The 19,756-nt window shown below is 33.6% G+C and overlaps 1 protein-coding gene across 2 annotated transcripts; it reads left to right on the top strand.

Annotated features, from left to right (window-relative positions):
* Positions 1-370: 370 nt before the first annotated feature.
* Positions 371-19,754, top strand: LOC124537229. Of its 2 annotated transcripts, none has more exons than XM_047113999.1 (6): positions 371-680; positions 991-1,169; positions 11,768-12,027; positions 12,570-12,806; positions 14,707-14,797; positions 18,920-19,754. In XM_047113999.1, the coding sequence occupies exons 1-6, from the start codon at positions 565-567 to the stop codon at positions 18,946-18,948; spliced, it is 912 nt and encodes a 303-aa protein (XP_046969955.1). In that variant the 5' UTR covers positions 371-564; the 3' UTR covers positions 18,949-19,754. The 2 variants fall into 2 exon arrangements, with proteins under 2 accessions (XP_046969955.1, XP_046969954.1); XM_047113998.1 differs by lacking the exons at positions 371-680; positions 991-1,169 and adding exons at positions 3,774-3,883; positions 8,110-8,523.
* The last annotated feature ends 2 nt before the right edge of the window (positions 19,755-19,756 follow it).

The raw sequence follows: 19,756 nt of genomic DNA, 5'->3' as shown, positions 1-19,756 counted from the left end.
CTTGCCTGATGACTGAGGGTATGATATTATTGCCATTTTTAAATTAAATTAATATAAATTCATTAAAACAACATTCTTCAAAACTGATTTTCTATTTGAAAACATTTACAATAGAGTGCCTTTTTTATGTGTAGAAATATAAATACCTATTTACTTACTATATTAATAGTTAACTACTTAGCCCGTAAAGAAGCTTTTAATTGGTCATAGCCCATAAAAACTTTAATTAGCTTAAATGTATACCATATTTTAATTTAGGAACAGTAAAAGAAAAGTAAAATGTTTAACAGTGTATATAATAATATACTTGTATTATATTTTTTATACCATATAAAACTATATAATATTTGGGGTTTGACAATAGGCATATGACATGTGTGGTTGTCGGTTGACAACTGACATTTAATTAAAAGTTTACAAGAAATATCGTATTTTGTAGAAAGACACAATTTGTTTGTTATTAATATAAATGACCAATTGTTCTCCGATTAAATATCGATTTTATACAAAGACATTTAAGTAGTAAATTATATATTCGAGAGGCATGGTGTTAATGAGACAACCATGTCTTTACCTTCAACAATCAAGGAACACAGTAGGTTATTGGACTTGTCCAGTGACGAAGAATCAGAGGATTTACATTTAGAAATTATCCCAAATAGAAAAAGGAAGATAACAAGGTAAAAATTTGTTGTTTCCAGAGAAAACTAATGATAGCTTCATAAAGTACACATTACTAATTTATTGTATAAAATGAGATAACAAGTACAAAGGACCTTGATGATTAATTGTTGTTTTCTGGATAACATTTACGCAACCTTTTATAATTATAACTAATTTATAGCTTTATATAGTACTGCATATTATCCATTATATAGTGAGAAATAATATTGGAGATATATATCATAATTTAATTTTTTATCCTCCTTAATCGAAAGTTAATTTATTATATAATGAATATATTAAGAGATAAATATTTTTTTCCTCCAGGAAAGAGCGCAATAAGAATGTGTCACCAAAAGTAACAGAACCGAACATAGCCGCTGAAGTACAATGTGCACTATGTTGGGCTGTGCGGGGCACTCTGGTCCTTTGGCTCTTGATGCTCACTTGGATATGTGCTGCCCTCTACGACCAGGTTACAACAATGAAATTAGATATAGCTAAAGGTTAGTTTGCTACTTTTTAAGATATAAAAACTTAAATATGCATTTAGTAAACTTACAGAGCATTCATATATAAGTTTTATCTACATTTATCTACTTGTGATTGTGACAGTGATATGTAATGTTTTTAGTTACAAACATAATCATCAATATAATTAATAAATTAAAATTATTTTTCTTAATGCTCACCTATGCTGTGCAAAATTATATTATATTGGGTCCTAAACTATGCCTTGTTGTGTTAGTCAGTCAGTTTAGTAATTTTATGAAAGAAATGATAAGAGTCTAGTATTATAAGAACTACCCTTCTTAGCATTCAATGTGTTAATGAATACTTCATAATAAATAAAAAAATAAAAAATATAAGCAGGTGAGTTGGTGTACATACTAGTATAGTATAATTTTAATATCTGTGCTGCAATTTTGTACACAAAACTATTTGAAGAACCTCAAGTAATAATACATGTTCAAACTTTCTATAAAAACAATTAAAATGACTTTATGGTTATATTATTATTACATTTTCACATAAATATTTAGAAATTTCAAATTATATTATAACTAAACTTTTCTATTATTTATAGTATTATGTACTATGGATGTATATAGTAGCATACATCCATTACCACTACAAAGCTAATTAACATAATTAGTGATATAATTTAATATGGTTTGCTCTCATATGAAACCCTACAGATTATACAACTTTTATAATCTGTTGAATTCAGGAGTAGTGACCTCTTAATAAAATCATACTTATGTGAGTATTTGTATATGTATGTAGATATGGTTCACAATAACAGAAATCTCATTAAAACTTTGATTGTAAAACCTGTTTTAAAACATTGTTAAGATCACCTTCTGGCTGCATTTTTACCTTATAAGACTTATACCTTTAATATTGTCCAGCCAGCATGATTTATTTTGCTTATAAATTAGGTTTTCTTACACCAAAACAAGATATAGGGGCCTCTATGTATATAATATATAAGTATGACTATATTAAGGTGCCTGCTCAGGATGCGTCCTGCGCGAATTATGGAAATCGATTCGCGAAATTTATATAAGGAAGCTGAACTCCAACCTAATCGCTGTTTATCTCACATTGAGACAGCTAAATCAGCCTTGCTCTTTCTCACCAAGACCTATATCCTTTCCGGCTGATACCAATTTTCTTTTCGGCCCTCTAAGGGTACCACTACTTCTAAGGGGGTACAAATTCCTTTGTGCTATGAGCTGGTACGTTTACGTCAGTACTGCAGATTCCATCCGCCCGAATGAATGAATGAATTGGCTTGGCTCATGTCATTGGCTTACTATCGATCATGCGGGTAGATCTGTACTTGAATTCGCTTTAGAATATGATCTGACACAACTGGTCATCTCGCCTCTGATAACATCGTCACTACCATACTACGGATCGTTCGTTACGTCGGGAACGCTCAGTTATCTTCTAGTTTATCTGACACAAAAAAGGCTGAAGCATTTTTGTCTAAGTGGGAAGGTGTCTTAAAATAGCGAAGGCTTTGGAAGTATATAGCACAAAGTAACTTTTTGTCAGGTCGGAGCATTAGGATCGTTGTCGAGGGTGTATGCTCCGACTTAAAATTCGTTAATCCTGGTGTACCACAAGACTGAATGAAGAATAACTTGTTGCAAATCAGCAGTGTTCACTGCTAGGCAGACACCGGCCGTGCTAATATTTGTCGGTGATACGTCGACGTACCGTATCAAACTCTTGTCAAAAATCGAGTTTTTGTTGAAACAAAATTTACTAATTCGTTTCATAGTTTGATATTTTATCTTTTATAGTTTTGTAAGGATTATCTAAAAAGCCAAAGCTTCGACTTATGCTTTATAGAAATTCTTCTAAATTATCATAATTAGCGGTGTTTTACTCAAGAACTTAGGATTTAGCAACCTAGACTATAAGACAACATATCACGGGTGAGATGTTGAAGAGTTATGGATGTTTATATTAAAATAGGTGATACGCTATTTTAATATAAACACCCCACAAATTGATGATGTAAGTTTTATAGTTAATGACTCTTTATCACACTCCCTAAAACCCCCTGGAAACCAAGACGAAAACTTATCTTCAAGCATCCACTAGTTAATTTACTTTATTGTAAACGTTAAGATTATTTTTTTTAATTGGCTGTACCTCAAAACTCGTTCCATTTCTGTGTCTGTTTCTTGTTTGAGTTTTTATTAATTTGTTTTAAAGCTCTTTCCATACTTGATACACAAATGAAATACTTATGTATTAACAAACAAAAAAAAATTGTAACCCGTCGTTGTCTTTCAACTTTTGTCGACATAGTCTCATATTGTATATATTTATTATAATGCACATCATAAGTATATACCATATGCATGTATACATATGTCATACATGGCGTGAATGATCACTCTGTCTATTGTGCTAATGGCGATGAGAAGTTAGAACAAAGATGAAAGTACTTCTCATATCTCTTATCTTCAGATCCCAACACGGTTGTGTCTAGTACTATTATATGTAATGTTTGGAATACGCATGCGCCTGATTGTCGCTCCTCCGTGACGTCACGCAGTTCTTTCTTGCACCTCCTCGGTGTTTCCTGTCATTCTAGTGTACACTCGTAGAAATTAGTCAACTCGTATCGCAGTGTCTTTGCGAATTACTAGAGATTGTTCATCTTGTATAGTGCCAAAAGTGTTTAGCTCTAAACGAAGTAATTCGTAGGTTTGAGTTATAGTTTTTGTGTCTGTGTTTTTACCGATAAATTTGAAAAGACTAGGTGATGGTGACGTAATTATTAGTTAGCGATTGGAATATATGTATTTTATATAATTCCTTGGTGTTTATTTATTAATACAACGATTAGCGTGGTGTCGCAAACAATTGGACGCATGCGCGTTGTTCATTCACTGCGTCCCTTGCCGTCGTGACCCGAGGTCGATATTACGGTTTATCGTGTTATCAAGTATTGTGATTTATCTCATCGTTACGTATTCAGCATTTCTTTGTTCTATGTTATTTAACCAAATAAAAATTCCCTGAGTTGTTTTCTAATTGGTTTAGGTAATATATTAACGCGTTATGTATTATTAATAGTATATTGTTATCGTGACTGAAAGTAGATAAGGTTTTAACGATAACGGGAAATTTATAGAATTGTTAAGCGAAATAACTTTTGATTTCATTTCTGGTTTAAGCGATGTTCTGTTGTGTTTGTTTTGGTGAAGGTTTTTAGTTTATTTTTTTAATCTTGTTACTAAATTATAGTTATGTTTACGATATATTAATTTTTATTGTTAAACTTATGTTTAAATATACTTGAAAAATGTTTTGGTTCAAATGTATGTATTTATAAAACCAAGTTGCATTGTCTTCTAGCACTACGTTTCCGTAAATTAAGGTTTTTTTACCGTTTTCAATAATATAATTAGGCCGGGGACTGGGAAGCACGTAATCGTAGAAAAAAATTACTTTAACTTTATTATACGTCATTATTACAAATAAAAATTAAAACGAAGGTTAAATTAGTAAAAAAAAACTTTTATTTGATACTAATAGATAATTATTGTGATTGAACCGAGTTGACTTATTGATTACAGCAATTGCATATTGACGGATTATTGCGGGCTTTTAATCCTCAGGCAAACAACTGATTTTCCATGTTTTGGATTTGTATTTATAATTTTTCTTTTGCGGCGGTGAAGGAAAACGTAGTGAGAAAACCTACATATGTCTATTTTCAATTAAAAACATTGATATTACATGTCTTCACTAAATTAGAGCAGCGTTACAGAATAAGATCTTTACCTACTGCTCAAGAGAAGAGAAAGCCCTTAACGGAAGTTTAGTAAAATTCTGATTAATCTTCCTGTCATTGATTTGAAATAAAAAAAAGACACAGCATTCATTATCTAAACATCCCTTGTGCAAAATACATAGGACAAGCAGTCTATTATATAACATCAAGTCCTTGTAATTATTCCGTTTTCATATGATTTTACTTTTCTTACCACCTCAGATGTTTTTACTATGGTATCTTTATATCTACATATATGTACCCACTCACGAAGGCGCGCCTTTCCACGTTAAAATATTACCAGCGTGCATGTGTGAGTGATGCTCGTGTTTCCAAGATGTCTTCGTGTGCGTGAGAGGACTAAGAGTAAATACAATAAAAAAAATCCCGGATTTCAAAATATCTCCGTACCTACCATATTTTATCTGAAACGATTCAGCGGTTTAAGCGTGAAGAGATAACAGATAGAGTTACTTTCGCGTATACAGTATCAGTATTGATGACATAACATAGATGCGACGTAATATGACAATAAGATCATCATTAAGTAAAGTAAAGTAACAGCCTGCAAATTTCCCACTGCTGGGCTAATGGCCTCCTCTCTCATTAAGGAGAGGGCTTGGAACATATTCCACCACGATGTTGTGGAATGCACATGTGCCAGAATTTCAATGAAACTAGACACATGCAGGTTTCCTCACGATGTTTTCCTTCACCGCAGAGCACGAGATGAATTATAAGCACAAATTAAGCACTTATATATAGTGGTGCTTGCCTGGGTTTGAACCCGAAATCATCGGTTAAGATGCACGAGTTCTAACCACTGGGCCATCTCGGCTCATCATTAACGGCACGCAAATGTCCCACCATAAGGCCTCTTCTAACCTTTGAAGAGAAGGTTTGAAGCATATTCCACAACGCTGCTACAATTAAGATGAATTTCGTTAAAATTAGTCACATGCAGGTTGATAATGGATGTGAGGCTTTTAAAATTTGTTGAAACTCAATCAGATCTTGTCAAATTGTTTTTTTTTTTTAATATTAGTAACATTCAAAAATATGAAAAAAAAAAATTAAACCAAATAACTGATAAAAGCCCATGGCTAACAGAAACATGCGACACGATATCTTAAAACGATACGCGATAATATATCACTCGTTCTAGAATCTTGATGTTAATCTTGATTTTTATGAGATTAAGATAACTAAACTGTATGTCGAACGTATTCAGAGTGCATCGTATGCAAAAATCGTCCTCGAAATTTAGCAATTAACATATAATATACTTAAAACCTTTCCCTATAGGAAAACAAAATTTTCCATATACAGCTTCCTGATTAATTGAATGACTGAATGTATAGTTACTTGGAAATGAACTTGAACGAATGATAAATAAATTATAGTTGCATGCAAGTTCTATTGATTTGCTAATACAAACGATACAGTACCTATACAATTTTCTATTCATTTTATAGAATGTAATTCAAAAAATATATCATTTCAAATAACGCCAAACTAACCAACCAAATCATGCGACACTTCTTTAATGATAAAATTATTTACATTTCTAATTTGCGAGCTTTACAAACAGACAGACAGATAAAATTTTTATATTTTATGTTGTAGATTTGTAAACTTCTATATAAATTTTAGCAAAGGTGTTATTTAAAATCTGGAACATTTTTTACTTATATATGCATAGATATTACATAGAGATGGCCCAGTGGTTAGAATGCGTGCATCTTAACCGATGATTGCGAGTTAAAACCCAGGAATGAAACCGCTGATTCATGTGCTTAATTTGTCTTTATAATTCATCTCGTGCTCAGCGGTGAATAGGTTCCAAACCTTATCCTCAAAGGGAGAGTTGGCCTTTAGCCCAGCGGTGGGAATTTACAGGCTGTAGTTGTTATATTGATCCGGTACTTATATGGGTAATATAGTACGATTTGCCTTATACACAATTATCACGGACGTAGTCACAGCTAATATATAGTGTACTAAATACCAAGATCAAGGTTAACGATTTAAATGATATTTCAAAGTCGACTCCGAAACGACCTTACATTGAACGATCAATTTGTTTACGGCAAGACGTTATTTGTTCTTAATGAAATCACTTATGTAGTTGTTAACCTTATATATATGGTAACAAGTTAATTGTTCCGTTAAGTAGGTATTGCTGTTAATCTGTACCGACATCACACTGTTTCGTTTGTTCTAGAAGTTTCAATAGTATATTCAAATAGCGACAAATATGTACTAATAAAGATAATCAATTAGATGTTTTTTTTTTTTTTTTTAATAAATTTGTAGTTGCCTTAAAGCCAGCTTTAAGCCCATCTTTTAAAAATGCAATTTAATATTGTTGTACAATGAAGTATAGAAATATAAATTTTAATTATGATACTATACAATTATTGGTGTAATATAAATATAATTATAAAATGAGCTAATTAAAAAATTTACACATGTAAAAGTTTATTTTGTATTGCCTGACTGAAAAATAATTACAATCAATATACATAAAACTACAACAATATATATAAATACCAGAAGATTCAACGCGTTAAGTAAAAAAATATTATGTAACTAGCTGAGCTTTGCAGTTTCGCCCGCTTTAGATTTAGACTATTGGCGTGACAAGCTTGCATTTCATGTTATTCTTTTGTTTTTATTAAGAATATTTTATTTTGATGTCGGTTATATAACTTTACTTAACCGCAGCGTTCACACGTGTGTTCTATTTATTGAATTTTTAAACGTGCTCGTTCTACCGAAAAACAAAGAGGGCGAAAGCCTTGACCGGAAAAATATTAATTGCCATACCTCCCCACATCGGCTAGTACTCTGCCACAAGCTCAAATAAATTTATATTAAGGAGAAAATCGTGAAACTGTATTACAATAGAAGTTCGTCTATAATTATAAATTGTTAATCGCATACAAATAATAGTTATTGTCAAAGCCGTTATTGGACTTCCGCTTATAAACGTAATTCAATTGTTCCACTCCAGCTCTATGGTGAGGCAAAAACACAGACACAAGTAGAAGTAGTATGACGTCATTTCGAATTTCCTTAATCAATATATCTTCACATAAATTGCATGTCACTTAACATTTTATATTTGTTTACATACAAAGCTAACGGTCAGTCGATAACAGTGCGTCGCGTGGATCGGTCGCATTGAGTCGATTAAGTGAGTGTCAACTGTCAAGTGCGTGCGAATGCGTTTACGGTAGCGTTATAGTGTAGTATGGAGAGTAAAGTGCACGTGGCTGGGCCGCTGCGGGTCGGAAAGAAGATGCGAAAGAGACGGGAACTGGACGCTTTAGTGGGGGGCGGGGGTGGACGAGGAGGGAGGCTCTTATCTGCCTCGAGTGATGAAGGAGAGCCGTGGGGTCGGCGGACGTCGCGTAGACGACGTTCCCGCCCTTTCCTCCGCCTCGCCGCCGCCCTCGCGCTGTGTGTGTGCGTCGTCTCTGCTGCTACTGTTCTATGGCTTTTTGTTGATGTGCGGCGACAGATTGTTTCCCTTCGAATAGAGATGGATAGAGGTTGGTTTATGTACCGTTACAAAAACATGTACCTACTAAATAAATATTGTAGACAGTTTTTTATTTATCACTTATTAATATAAACATTTCGAAACTTGATTTGTTAAGATCATTTATTTAATGGTAGACTTACTTAGTATATCGATTCTTTATTAAAATAAAGTATATTAAAGCAATAAATACAGTTTGGATAGCCACTTTCAAAAATAGTAGACCTCGAAAGCGAAATGGTAGTGCTGATATGAAAATATGAAAATATGAAAATGCGTATACCTCAACTTCAAAATATTTACTCAAGGTGGTTTGAGTTACGCATATGAAAGTGTATAGATACTCGTACATCAATCAACGTCTAGTTCTACCTCTAGTTGATTGATATGCAGATACACTTTAATTCTATTAGGTGTTATCTAAATAGTGAGCTATACCTATGCTATTAATAAGGAACTTCCTCGCATACGACCTCGCTGATTAAACTTTGGACGTCGTTTCTAATGTAACTGGTTCACCCTGCGTTGAGTAGAGTTCATACAATCGCTTTGTTAACGAATCATAACTCACTGTTCACAACTAAGTTGTTGAAATAAAATAGGTAATATGAAATATATAAAGCTAATATTAAAAAAAAAAATAACTTTGACATTGACGATATGAAAAATTATAAAGAATTTAAAGTATTTGATTTATCTTTTCGAAAATATTAACGACGATAACCCTACCGTTATTGTCTTTTATGCAGCTCTTCCTCGTCACCACATACTCATTAGTTATTACAAGCTTTTATTTACTTTCACCTGTCCAGTTGTCTGTCGTTCTGATATCAAATCTTGCAACTTAAATTTGATCCACTTTCCGGTTTCCGATTGAGCTGAAATTTAGAATGCATGTATAAATCGGATGACAATGCAATGTTATTGTGACATAGAGCCGATCTGATGATGGAGCTGGAAGGTGGCCATAGGAACTCCGTAATTAAATGATGCAACCCTATCGAGTTTGAGCTCATTAGATTCGTCTTGACGAGTACTTTGATACTATATGGTAACCAGGGTCTGATGATGGAGCCGGAAGGTGGCCATAGGAACTCCGTAATTAAACGACGCAACCCCATCGAGTTTGGGCTCATTGAATTAGTCTTGACGAGTACTTTGATACTATATGGTAACCAGGGTCTGATGATGGAGCTGGAAGGTGGCCATAGGAACTCCGTAATTAAACGACGCAACCCCATCGAGTTTGGTCTCGTTTGATTCGTCTTGACGAGTCTCTTGCTTTCGTCCCATATTAATTATTAAAAATAGAGGTACTAAAAAGTTAAAAATAAAATTAAAGAAAAAAAAACCTTTTTAAAAACAAGCTTTTATTATTTGTTTATAAAATGAACTAAAAAGTTAAAAATAAATCTCGTCCCCCCTCTTTATCATAGTCCCCATTTATAAATAAAAGCGTGTTACATTTAATACAACACAACATTTTCCTCAAGCTAACACGCTTGTTTTTAAAAAGGTTTTTTTTTCTTTAATTTTTTTACCGCTAAACATCAATAATATCTGTATTTCTATGTTTTGGTTTAAGCCTTGTGTAAGACGATTACAGTCGGACGCTGTAACGAGAGCCTTATCATTACATAGTATAAAACAAAGTTATTTACTGCTGTCAATCCCTATGCATGCTTCAATTTTTATAATTACACCACGGATTTTAAAAGGTTTTTTTAAACAGACTTCAAAAAAAAGGAGGTTCTCTGTTCTATTGTTTGTATGTATGTAGGTATGTTCGTCCGCGATTATCTCACGTTTGGCTAAAGCTATTTGGATGTGGTTTTCAGAAAAGTATTTTTGTTACATTCAGGAGAAGGTTTTAGTGCTTTAACCGATTCGAAAAGAGGAGGTTCTTAGTTTGACCCATAATTATTAATAGATATATTGATTCAAGACAAAGTTTTATTTGCTCGATATAGTAGAGAATGACTGAAAAACTATGAACATAGAAAGACAGTGCAGTATATTCAGTAACAGCAACTGCGCGAAGCCGGGGCGGGTCGCTAGTACATCTTAAAGCAAGAATGTCTTAAAGCAAAGAACACATGTCGCCCAATGTATCATTGTCTCTCGACTACCGTCCTACAAAAGTATTTATTATCTTCCCCCTTCATTGTTTAACAGGACGACAGTCAGACTCAACCAGAAATAAATCAAACCCAGAACTAATGTATTTACGAACCTACGAGAGTGTAAACTGCCTACTTTGTAATTGGGGTTACTACTTAAAAATATTTTAATGGGCCAACCCTGTATTTCAACCTCGAATTTCGATATCACCAAACTTATACTGTACTTACCAGTCCAAATATGTCATTTGCCATTTAAAGTTATATAAAAATAATAAAAAATACTATACGATTTCCTCATAATAAAAGACGATAATTGAAATTGATTGAATGAAAAATAAATGAAGTAATTTTCGAAAATGGCTTCGATAGGTACATTCGATTTTGGAGAAGAGGCAGAACAACTTTTACTCAAAAACGTCTTGTTTATTGTCCATTGTCACGATATTCATTATTCAAGGTGCACGCTAACTTAGCCTTTATATCTTTATATTAATTTATAAAACTCTCCTGATATTGAAAAAAAAATGCGTTGGAAATATATTATCTAGTTAACGCGATATCGATAATACTCCTCGACATTAAGTTCGCTTCACTATTTACTAAATATGAATTAGCTATGCATAATCAAAGAAGTCTTCATTCAGGTAGGTCACATCAAAGCACTTTTGAATCGTCATATATAAGTGTAGAGCTAAGAAAGTAGATTCTGTCTTAAATTTTTGCGATTATAACACATTTAAATAAAACTAGTTATTATGGATTTTAATCGCGTATATTAATTATTTTAAATAGACAAATGCCACCTTAGTCTACCCGTGACCACGAACGCTGTAAAGTGCTCGAAACATCGGGATGTCCAAAATAATTAATATACGCGATTAAAATCCGTAATAACTAGTTTTATTAAAAGTAGATTCTACCGAGAAGAACAGGCTCGAAATTAAATAGTTACTCTTTTCCACCATTATAATTAAAGAGTAGTCAGTTAGGCACAAATACATTTATATATACATATATCCTGCCTAGATATTGACTAATTATTTTATTTTACTCATTTACAATGCTATTGTTACTACGCATATAGTATTTTAGTAAGACAGATTTATTAATATTTCTTTTTGAATTCAACAGTATCAACAAGCAGCGACGGCGTAGGCGACGCACTGCAAGTGTGCCATACAGCGGCCAAAGAGCTTCGTGCAAACGCGAGCGAGTTGAGCGCGCGTCTGTCAAAACTGGAAATCGAACACAAGGAGTTATCAAAGCGCATGGAGCAAGCCGCCGGCGAACTGGCCTCCGTTTCGGAACAACTCTCAGCGGCGCCTAAGCTGGCAGACACGCCGAGAAGATTGGGAGAATTGCAAAGGATGGTCGCTGATTTCGGTTCACAGGTTACTACTACATCTTATTAAATACCTTAACAGTACTCAGTATTGTTGTGTTCCGGTCTGAAGGGTGAGTGAGCCAGTGTAACTACAGGCACAAGGGACATAACATCTTAGTTCCCAAGGTTGGTGGCACATTGACGATGTAAGGAATAGTTAATAATTCTTACAGCGTCAATGTCTATGGGCGATGGTGACCACTTACCATCAGGTGGCCCATATGCTCGTCCGCCAACATGTACCATAAAAAAAACCTTTTCCTGTGTATTAGTTAGTAACTTAAGTAACCTTAAAGAATATATTGTCGGTTTTCATCGAAAAACTAAAAATACTTAGCAATACTAAACTTTCACTGTTAGAAAAGTGTTTTATTAAGAAAGAACAAAAGTATATTGTTTATTTCAGCAATCATAATATTGTAAAAAATTTAACCGCCACGCCGGCTAAGCGGATTCAGCTCGATAAACTTTAAAGCATATTTTTGGAATATTTTTATTTTAAGACGCTTGGAGTGATAGCATTTCTTACAATTAATAAAACCATTCCAGATAAAAGGCTTCGATGGTGCTCTCACATCGACTCGGAAGCAAGCCGTTGCAGCAACAACGGGCGTTGAAGAAGTTAGAAATCTTATTCACCAGTTGGAAGGGAAGACGAATGATACAATAGCCAACGTGACAGCTAATGTGAAAAGGGATGATGATTTGAAGAATCAGATGACGTCACTGAATACAACGCTCGTAAACAGGATAGATGGGCTACAGACGAAAATTGAACTACTGAGCGTAAGTATAAAAAGTAAAGTAAAAAAAAGTAAAGTAACAGCCTGTAAATTACCCACAGCTGGGCTAAGGCGTCCTCTTCCATTAAGGAGAGGGTTTGGAACATATTCCACCTCGCTGTTCCAATGCGGGTTGGTGGAATGCACATATGCGGCAGAATTTCGATGAAATTAGACACATGCAGGTTTCCTCACGATGTTTTCCTTCACCGCCGAGCACAAGATGAATTATAAACACAAATTAAGCACATATATCTATAGTGGTGCTTGCCTGGGTTTGAACCCGAAATCATCGATTAAGAAGTACGCGTTCTAACCACAGCTCTCATAGAGCGTAAGTATAATATATGGTAATTTCAACTTTAAGGTGTGTCTTCTAAAGTAGATATTTGTTTGAATTTTATCCATACAATGTCTGTACGAGTAGTTATAGATCGAAAAACGTCAGTGCGCAGTAGCAACGGTGTGGTTGCTACAACACAACCCTCTCTTATTTTAAAAAGTATTTTATTATGGCTTTTAATTTTTATCTTCATCAAAATACAAATATACATCACTTGACATCGAATTTATAAGATATCGTTGGTCTGGAATAATCTATGATATTCGTTATGGATTTACGTCTTTGAACGTCAACGGTACGTGTTATCGAAACTTTAGAAGTAAAATTTAAGTGCATATAATTCGTGAAGTGGAATAGTGTTGTATTATAAATATTGATATTTTATTAAACTGATATTATTGAACTATTCGAGCCGAGATGGCCCAGTGGTTAGAACGCGTGCATCTTAACCGATGATTGCGGGTTCAAACCCAGGCAAGCACCGCTGATTCATGTGCTTAATTTGTCTTTATAATTCATCTCGTGCTCGGTGGTGAAGGAAAACATCGCGAGGAAACCTGCATGTGACAAATTTCATAGAAATCTGCCACATGTGTATTCCAACCCGCATTGGAACAGCGTGGTGGAATATGTTCCAAATCTTCTCCTCAAAGGGAGAGGAGCCCTTTAGCCCAGCAGTGGGAATTTACAGGCTGTTGTTGTTGATATTATTGAACTGTTAGTAATGTACAAATATAAGGTTTGCTTATATTTATGAGTAACAGTCTTGATTTTTCAACCGACTTCAAAAAGAAGGAGGCTCTAAACATATGTAGTAATAACTATATCTACATTATATAATCGTAAATCGAGTTTTAATTAGTCTCATATTTTTCATTTGATTTTACTAAGGAGGACTTTAAAATATATGTTGCATCCACAATTATTTTTATTACTTTTTAATGCATATTTATATGTTTTAAAATAGTGTTTTGTTTGAAGTCGGTTTTTCTTTTTGATAAAATTTTTATTTATCTTCTGTTTCTATAAAGCCTTCTATACGCTAACGAAATAGATATGTTAATCAATTATTATTTAAGTATATAACGGGTTTATATACTTATATATAATAACACAACATAAGCAATAAAATCATTAAATATGTGGTTAGTGATAAGTCAAATCGTAATTAAAAGACAACCGTTTTGTCCAATGATATTCTAATAAACAGATATGTTATATCCATACTAAACAACAGAAAAAAGTGTGCCGCGCCGCGCACCCTTTAACTTTAATTTATTTTTACATTTCGTTAAAAGTAAAAAGGATAGCTTGATAAAAACAATAAGTAAAAGGGATAACTAGATGTTTTAATTACGCAAAACGTATTACTACGTAATTATGATGTATTATAACGTATTACTACGTAAAACAACTAAAGGCAAACGTCCCAATTAGGACGTTTTCTAGTCTTCAGTTTTTGCGCGTTAATAACATATCTGTTTACTACAACATCATTGGTTTTTTCTTATATTTTACAAGAATTGATTTAATTTTATTAAATTTCATTATATCTCCTCAGAAACCAGTCATCACACCAGCCCCAGTTACAACGATTACGCCGTCACCAGTTCCTCCCTCCACTGCCGCGACCAACACCACTACATCACCAGGTATGAGTTTATTTTGACGACCTCCGTGGTCGAGTTGTGTGTACACCGGTTTTCATGGGTACACCACTCCCGGGTTCGATTCCCGGCCGAGTCGATGTAGATTACCATTAGTTTTCTTAGTCTTGGATCTGGGTGTTTGTGGTACCGTCGTTACTTCTGATTTCCATAACACAAGTGCTTCAGCTACTTACATTGGGATCAAGAGTAATGTATGTGATGTTGTCTCATATATAATATAATTTGGATTAGCACATAGCTCTTGTATATGTTGTCTATATTCATTTAATTAAAAATATGTCTTTACTGGGTATTACTAAGCCGAGCCGGTTAGAATAAGAATCTTATTCGAAAATCGTGTATATCTGCATTTATCTGTGTTTCACATTTGTATCTACTAAACGCATTGGTCCAGTCCAGTAGGAGGATATTTATATGCTGATACATTTTTATATCATAGATTCATTATCTCTTATTTATAATTTTTTTGTAATAAGCGTTAAATATTGAAAAAAATAATGTTAAAACATTATTTTATATAATGATAAAACATTATTAAATAGAATTTTTATAACCGTTTGCGAAGATTTTGCTAGAAATTCGTTAATTATTTTCTTAATAAAAGACAATTTAATACAGATTAAAAAGTGATTGACACCAATAAAGTTTAATGTGTTTTAATAATTATAGCTCTAAGACACAAGCCTTTTAAACTGTATTTTATTTAGAATCTTCTGTCGATATGTGAGTACGTAATCGATAATTTTTATCGAAAATTAGGCTGTATACTGATACATCTGCGCCTATAATATACATTTTTTTTATTTCTTCAATCTCATACTAATATGAGACTTAATTATTTATATAAAGATTATTCAAAATTTAAAAATACGTTTTAAATCAATGACATCAGTATTGCAAAGTTTAAGTTGAGGTCACATAATTTACAATAAATTAACGTCAATCGTCGTCCAAAAATTACTTGCTTACTATTTTAAATGAATATGTATATTAGTTCGATTGGATTTAAAAAGATTTACCTCTGTTTCACATTTAATAGAAAAAATGTTAAGAAATGTGCAATGTTTTTATAACTGGATTTTTTCGGACAAAACTACCTTACAACCAAGGTATAAATGGTTGTACACATTTATTTGTTCACATTTGCATTTAAAAATAAATATTTGGATATACTTCCGAAAAGCCCATACCTCCGATTGACCTGAATTTTGGTATGTATATGTATTTTGGTACGCTGATAATAAATATGATAACCAAAACACCCGCAAATTTCATTTTCAAGGTCAAATACAGAAATAAAGGGTGTTTTTCAAGGTTATAATAAAAATATTAATCTTACAAAAAAAAGTTTCCTACAAAAGTTGTAGATCTTAAAAAGATGAATATTTTTTGTTCTATATACTTTTCTCCTAGAGCCACAAAATATTTTTTTCTATGACGAATAGTTTTTATAATATGCTTGAAAAACATAATTCCATTTTTTTTGTATTTCTTTAGATTTGACCTTGAAAATGAAATTTGCGGGTATTTTGGCTATCATTTTCGTTATCAGGACATCGAAATATATATCCATACAAAAATTCAGGTCGATCAGAGGTATGGGCTTTTCGGAACTACACCCAAATATTTACTATACAAACTAAATCTTAGTGTCTGGCTGGAAAAGTTGTCAGCCTTTAAAGAACTATAAAAATATGCTATCAATGATTTTGAAGATATTTATTATAACGAGGCGCCGCGCGGTTTCACCTGTATTTAACGTTGCAGTTCCAACGAGTTTCATATCGTAAAATTATCCTTGCACAATAACGGTTTTACATAAGCCAACAAGTTTATTTTTCGAAAACATTTACTTGGTGTTAGGGCTTTGTGCAAGCCCGTCTGGGTAGGTACCGCCCACTCATCAGTTATTCTACCGCCAAATAACAGTACTCAGTATTGTTGTGTTCCGGTTTGAAGGGTGAGTGAGCCAGTGTAACTACGGGCACAAAGGACATAACATCTTAGTTCCCAAGGTTGGTGGCACATTGATGATGTAAGGTATAGTTAATATTTCTTACAGCGTCATTTTCTATGGGCGATGGTGACCACTTACCATCAGGTGGCCCATATGCTCGTCCGCCAACCTATACCATAAAAAAAACAGCGATCGTTATTTTAACGCTTTTGAACAAATAAACCCTTTAGCTTGAAATACTGGTAAAGATATCGGTAGCACATTCATATAATACATAATTATAATAATGTCAATTTAGCTTAAAGATCGCGTATAACAGAATCGGTAACAATATATATTTATCAGCGAAGGTCCTTCACACAAATTGAATATTTCTTCCGTGATCAAATCATTTATTTTAAAGGGCAGTATCAAGGTGAGGTCGGTTGCGTCCTTTCAATGTGAATGTTGATGCTGACAAATTTTACATTACGTACGATGAGAAAACGTATTTATCCTTAACACTATTATTTCAAATAAAGTTTTGTGTTGTAAAAGACGTTTTCCTCTTACAATGTTAATCTTTTTCGTTACTTTTCATTGTTATTTCAATGATTTGAGATAAAAAAAGCTAAACAAATATAATAAATGAATTATAATTAATCATTCTTCGTCCATTCGTCAGTCGTCTAAAAACCGGAAGTTTAGTTTTGAAGGATATTAATGAGGCAAATAAATAAAAAGTTGTTTACTATATTCTTATTAGTGTTTACAACAACAGCCTGTAAATTCCCACTGCTGGGCTAAAGGCCTTCTCTCCACGCTGTTCCAATGCGGGTTGGTGGAATACACATGTGGCAGAATTTCTATGAAATTTGTCACATGCAGGTTTCCTCACGATGTTTTCCTTCACCGCCGAGCACGAGATGAATTATAAAGACAAATTAAGCACATGAAACAGCGGTGCTTGCCTGGGTTTGAACCCGCAATCATCAGTTAAGATGCACGCGTTCTAACCACTGGGCCATCTCGACTCTTATTAGTGTTTACTGTTTCTTTATTAAAACGTTTACTGTCGAATAACTTTGTTATTAGCACATTGTATTCTGTATAACTCGAAAGCCTACACGTGTTCGTCTGATGTCAGATAGTGACACGCGATATCAATTATAAAAATTACATTTGAAGTATAGACGCATAAGATAACGTATCAACGTTAGACGAGATGAGATACGAAGTGAGTTCTCACAGTAATACCACTTGACGGAATAGGATGAGAGTTTACTATGAATGCATATTTCATTCCACTGGAATTCCCTACCCTTGGAATCTCAAGGATTAATTATTTAATGAGAATACAAACTCATACATTAAAAAGCAAGTAAAGCGCCGCTGATAATGCTAAGAACTAGCGCGCACTGGTAACTTTTGTCGTTTTGTCACGGGGACTGTTTCGTCACTCTTGTCAAGTCCGTGAATGTGTATGGAGGTGCGCGCACGTTACGACGTGACATTTGTGTCTGCATCTGTACATATTCACGGACCTGACAAGAGTGACGAAACAGTCACCGTGACAAAAGTTACCAGCGCTAGTTCTTACTGTGTATTTTAACTTAACGTATAAAAAAGTAATACTAATACAGTAACTCTTCATTATCCTTCTTACTGGGCAAAGATCTTCTTTCTTCCGTAGGAGAACGCTTGTAGTTTATTCCACTAAGCTCCTGCTTAAATTTGTCTCTACATGTCGGAACACCATCCGATACACATACACTTTCCAGTGTTTATAGCGCATTTGCAAGTTAGTACACCAATTTGAAATAATGATCCAATCCATCCAAGGATGCACTTTATTTTGATTCTCTTAAAGTAAAAAGTAAAGTAATGTTTCCTCTTCCATTAAGGAGAGGGTTTGGAACATATTCCACCACGCCGTTCCAATGTGGGTTGGTGGAATGCAAATGTGGCAGAATTTCGATGAAATTAGACACATGCAGGTTTCCTCACGAGCACGAGATGAATTATAAACACAAATTAAGCACATATATAGTGGTGCTTGCCTGGGTTTGAACCCGCAATCATCGATTAAGATAAGATGCACGCGTTCTAACCACTGGGCAGATTCAGCTCTTTTTATCTCTTAATAATATCTTATTTTGCCGTTTCAGGACCTGCTAAGCCGTTCCTGCTGCAGTGAGGAATAACTCAACGCCTCAAATTATATAATAAGGGTTGCTCACAACTTGTCAACGTCCATACGACAAATAGGAGATATTTCCCGAAAAGCAAATGCTAGATAAATATAAACCCTCCATGGTTAGAAGTGATAAGGTAAAGAATATTTTTCTGAAATTGGATTTTTTAACCTTGCAACAAATTATATTTTTGTTGTAAGAAGAAAAATAATTAAACCAAATTTTGGTCTAGTAAGACTCTAGTTATATGGAAAGCGGAGGTGATTTATTATCGTCGTAAATTGTTCTGAAGTTTAGCGCAGTCACAAGACCGGGGACGCTTAAATAGGATTTATATTCTATAAATTTCGATTGGAGTAATGTAATGTTGTTTGTTTATAAGTTATTAATTATATAGAGACGGTCTTTCAACGAATAAGATCTCAATCAAGCCTTATAAAATTATGTAAAACTTTAAGGTCCGTGTAGACTCTTTGAAGTATTTTAAAAAATGATTCCTTAAAAATATTTAATATTGGATAAGTTCAATTGAATACGTTTGAAATAAAATGTGAAAGAAAGTTCTAGAAGAATTTATGTTCGCACGACGGTTGATCATCTAACAGTTACGGAGTCTATGCCCACCTTTATTATCGCAATAAATATCTCGAGTGAAAACTCGTTTGAAAAACAATGTAAATAATTTAATATTAATAATAGAATAAAAGGTAATTTTATGTGAGTGTAGAGAGATTTACGTACACACTGTGTGTTACCAAGTTGTCAATAAAAGTGTGAGTTTTATTACTGTAATAAATTATTGTTAATAGA

This window comes from Vanessa cardui, chromosome 18 (assembly GCF_905220365.1).
Source record: "Vanessa cardui chromosome 18, ilVanCard2.1, whole genome shotgun sequence".
Classification (NCBI taxonomy): domain Eukaryota; kingdom Metazoa; phylum Arthropoda; class Insecta; order Lepidoptera; family Nymphalidae; genus Vanessa; species Vanessa cardui.
This window is presented reverse-complemented; position numbering and strand designations above follow the sequence as displayed.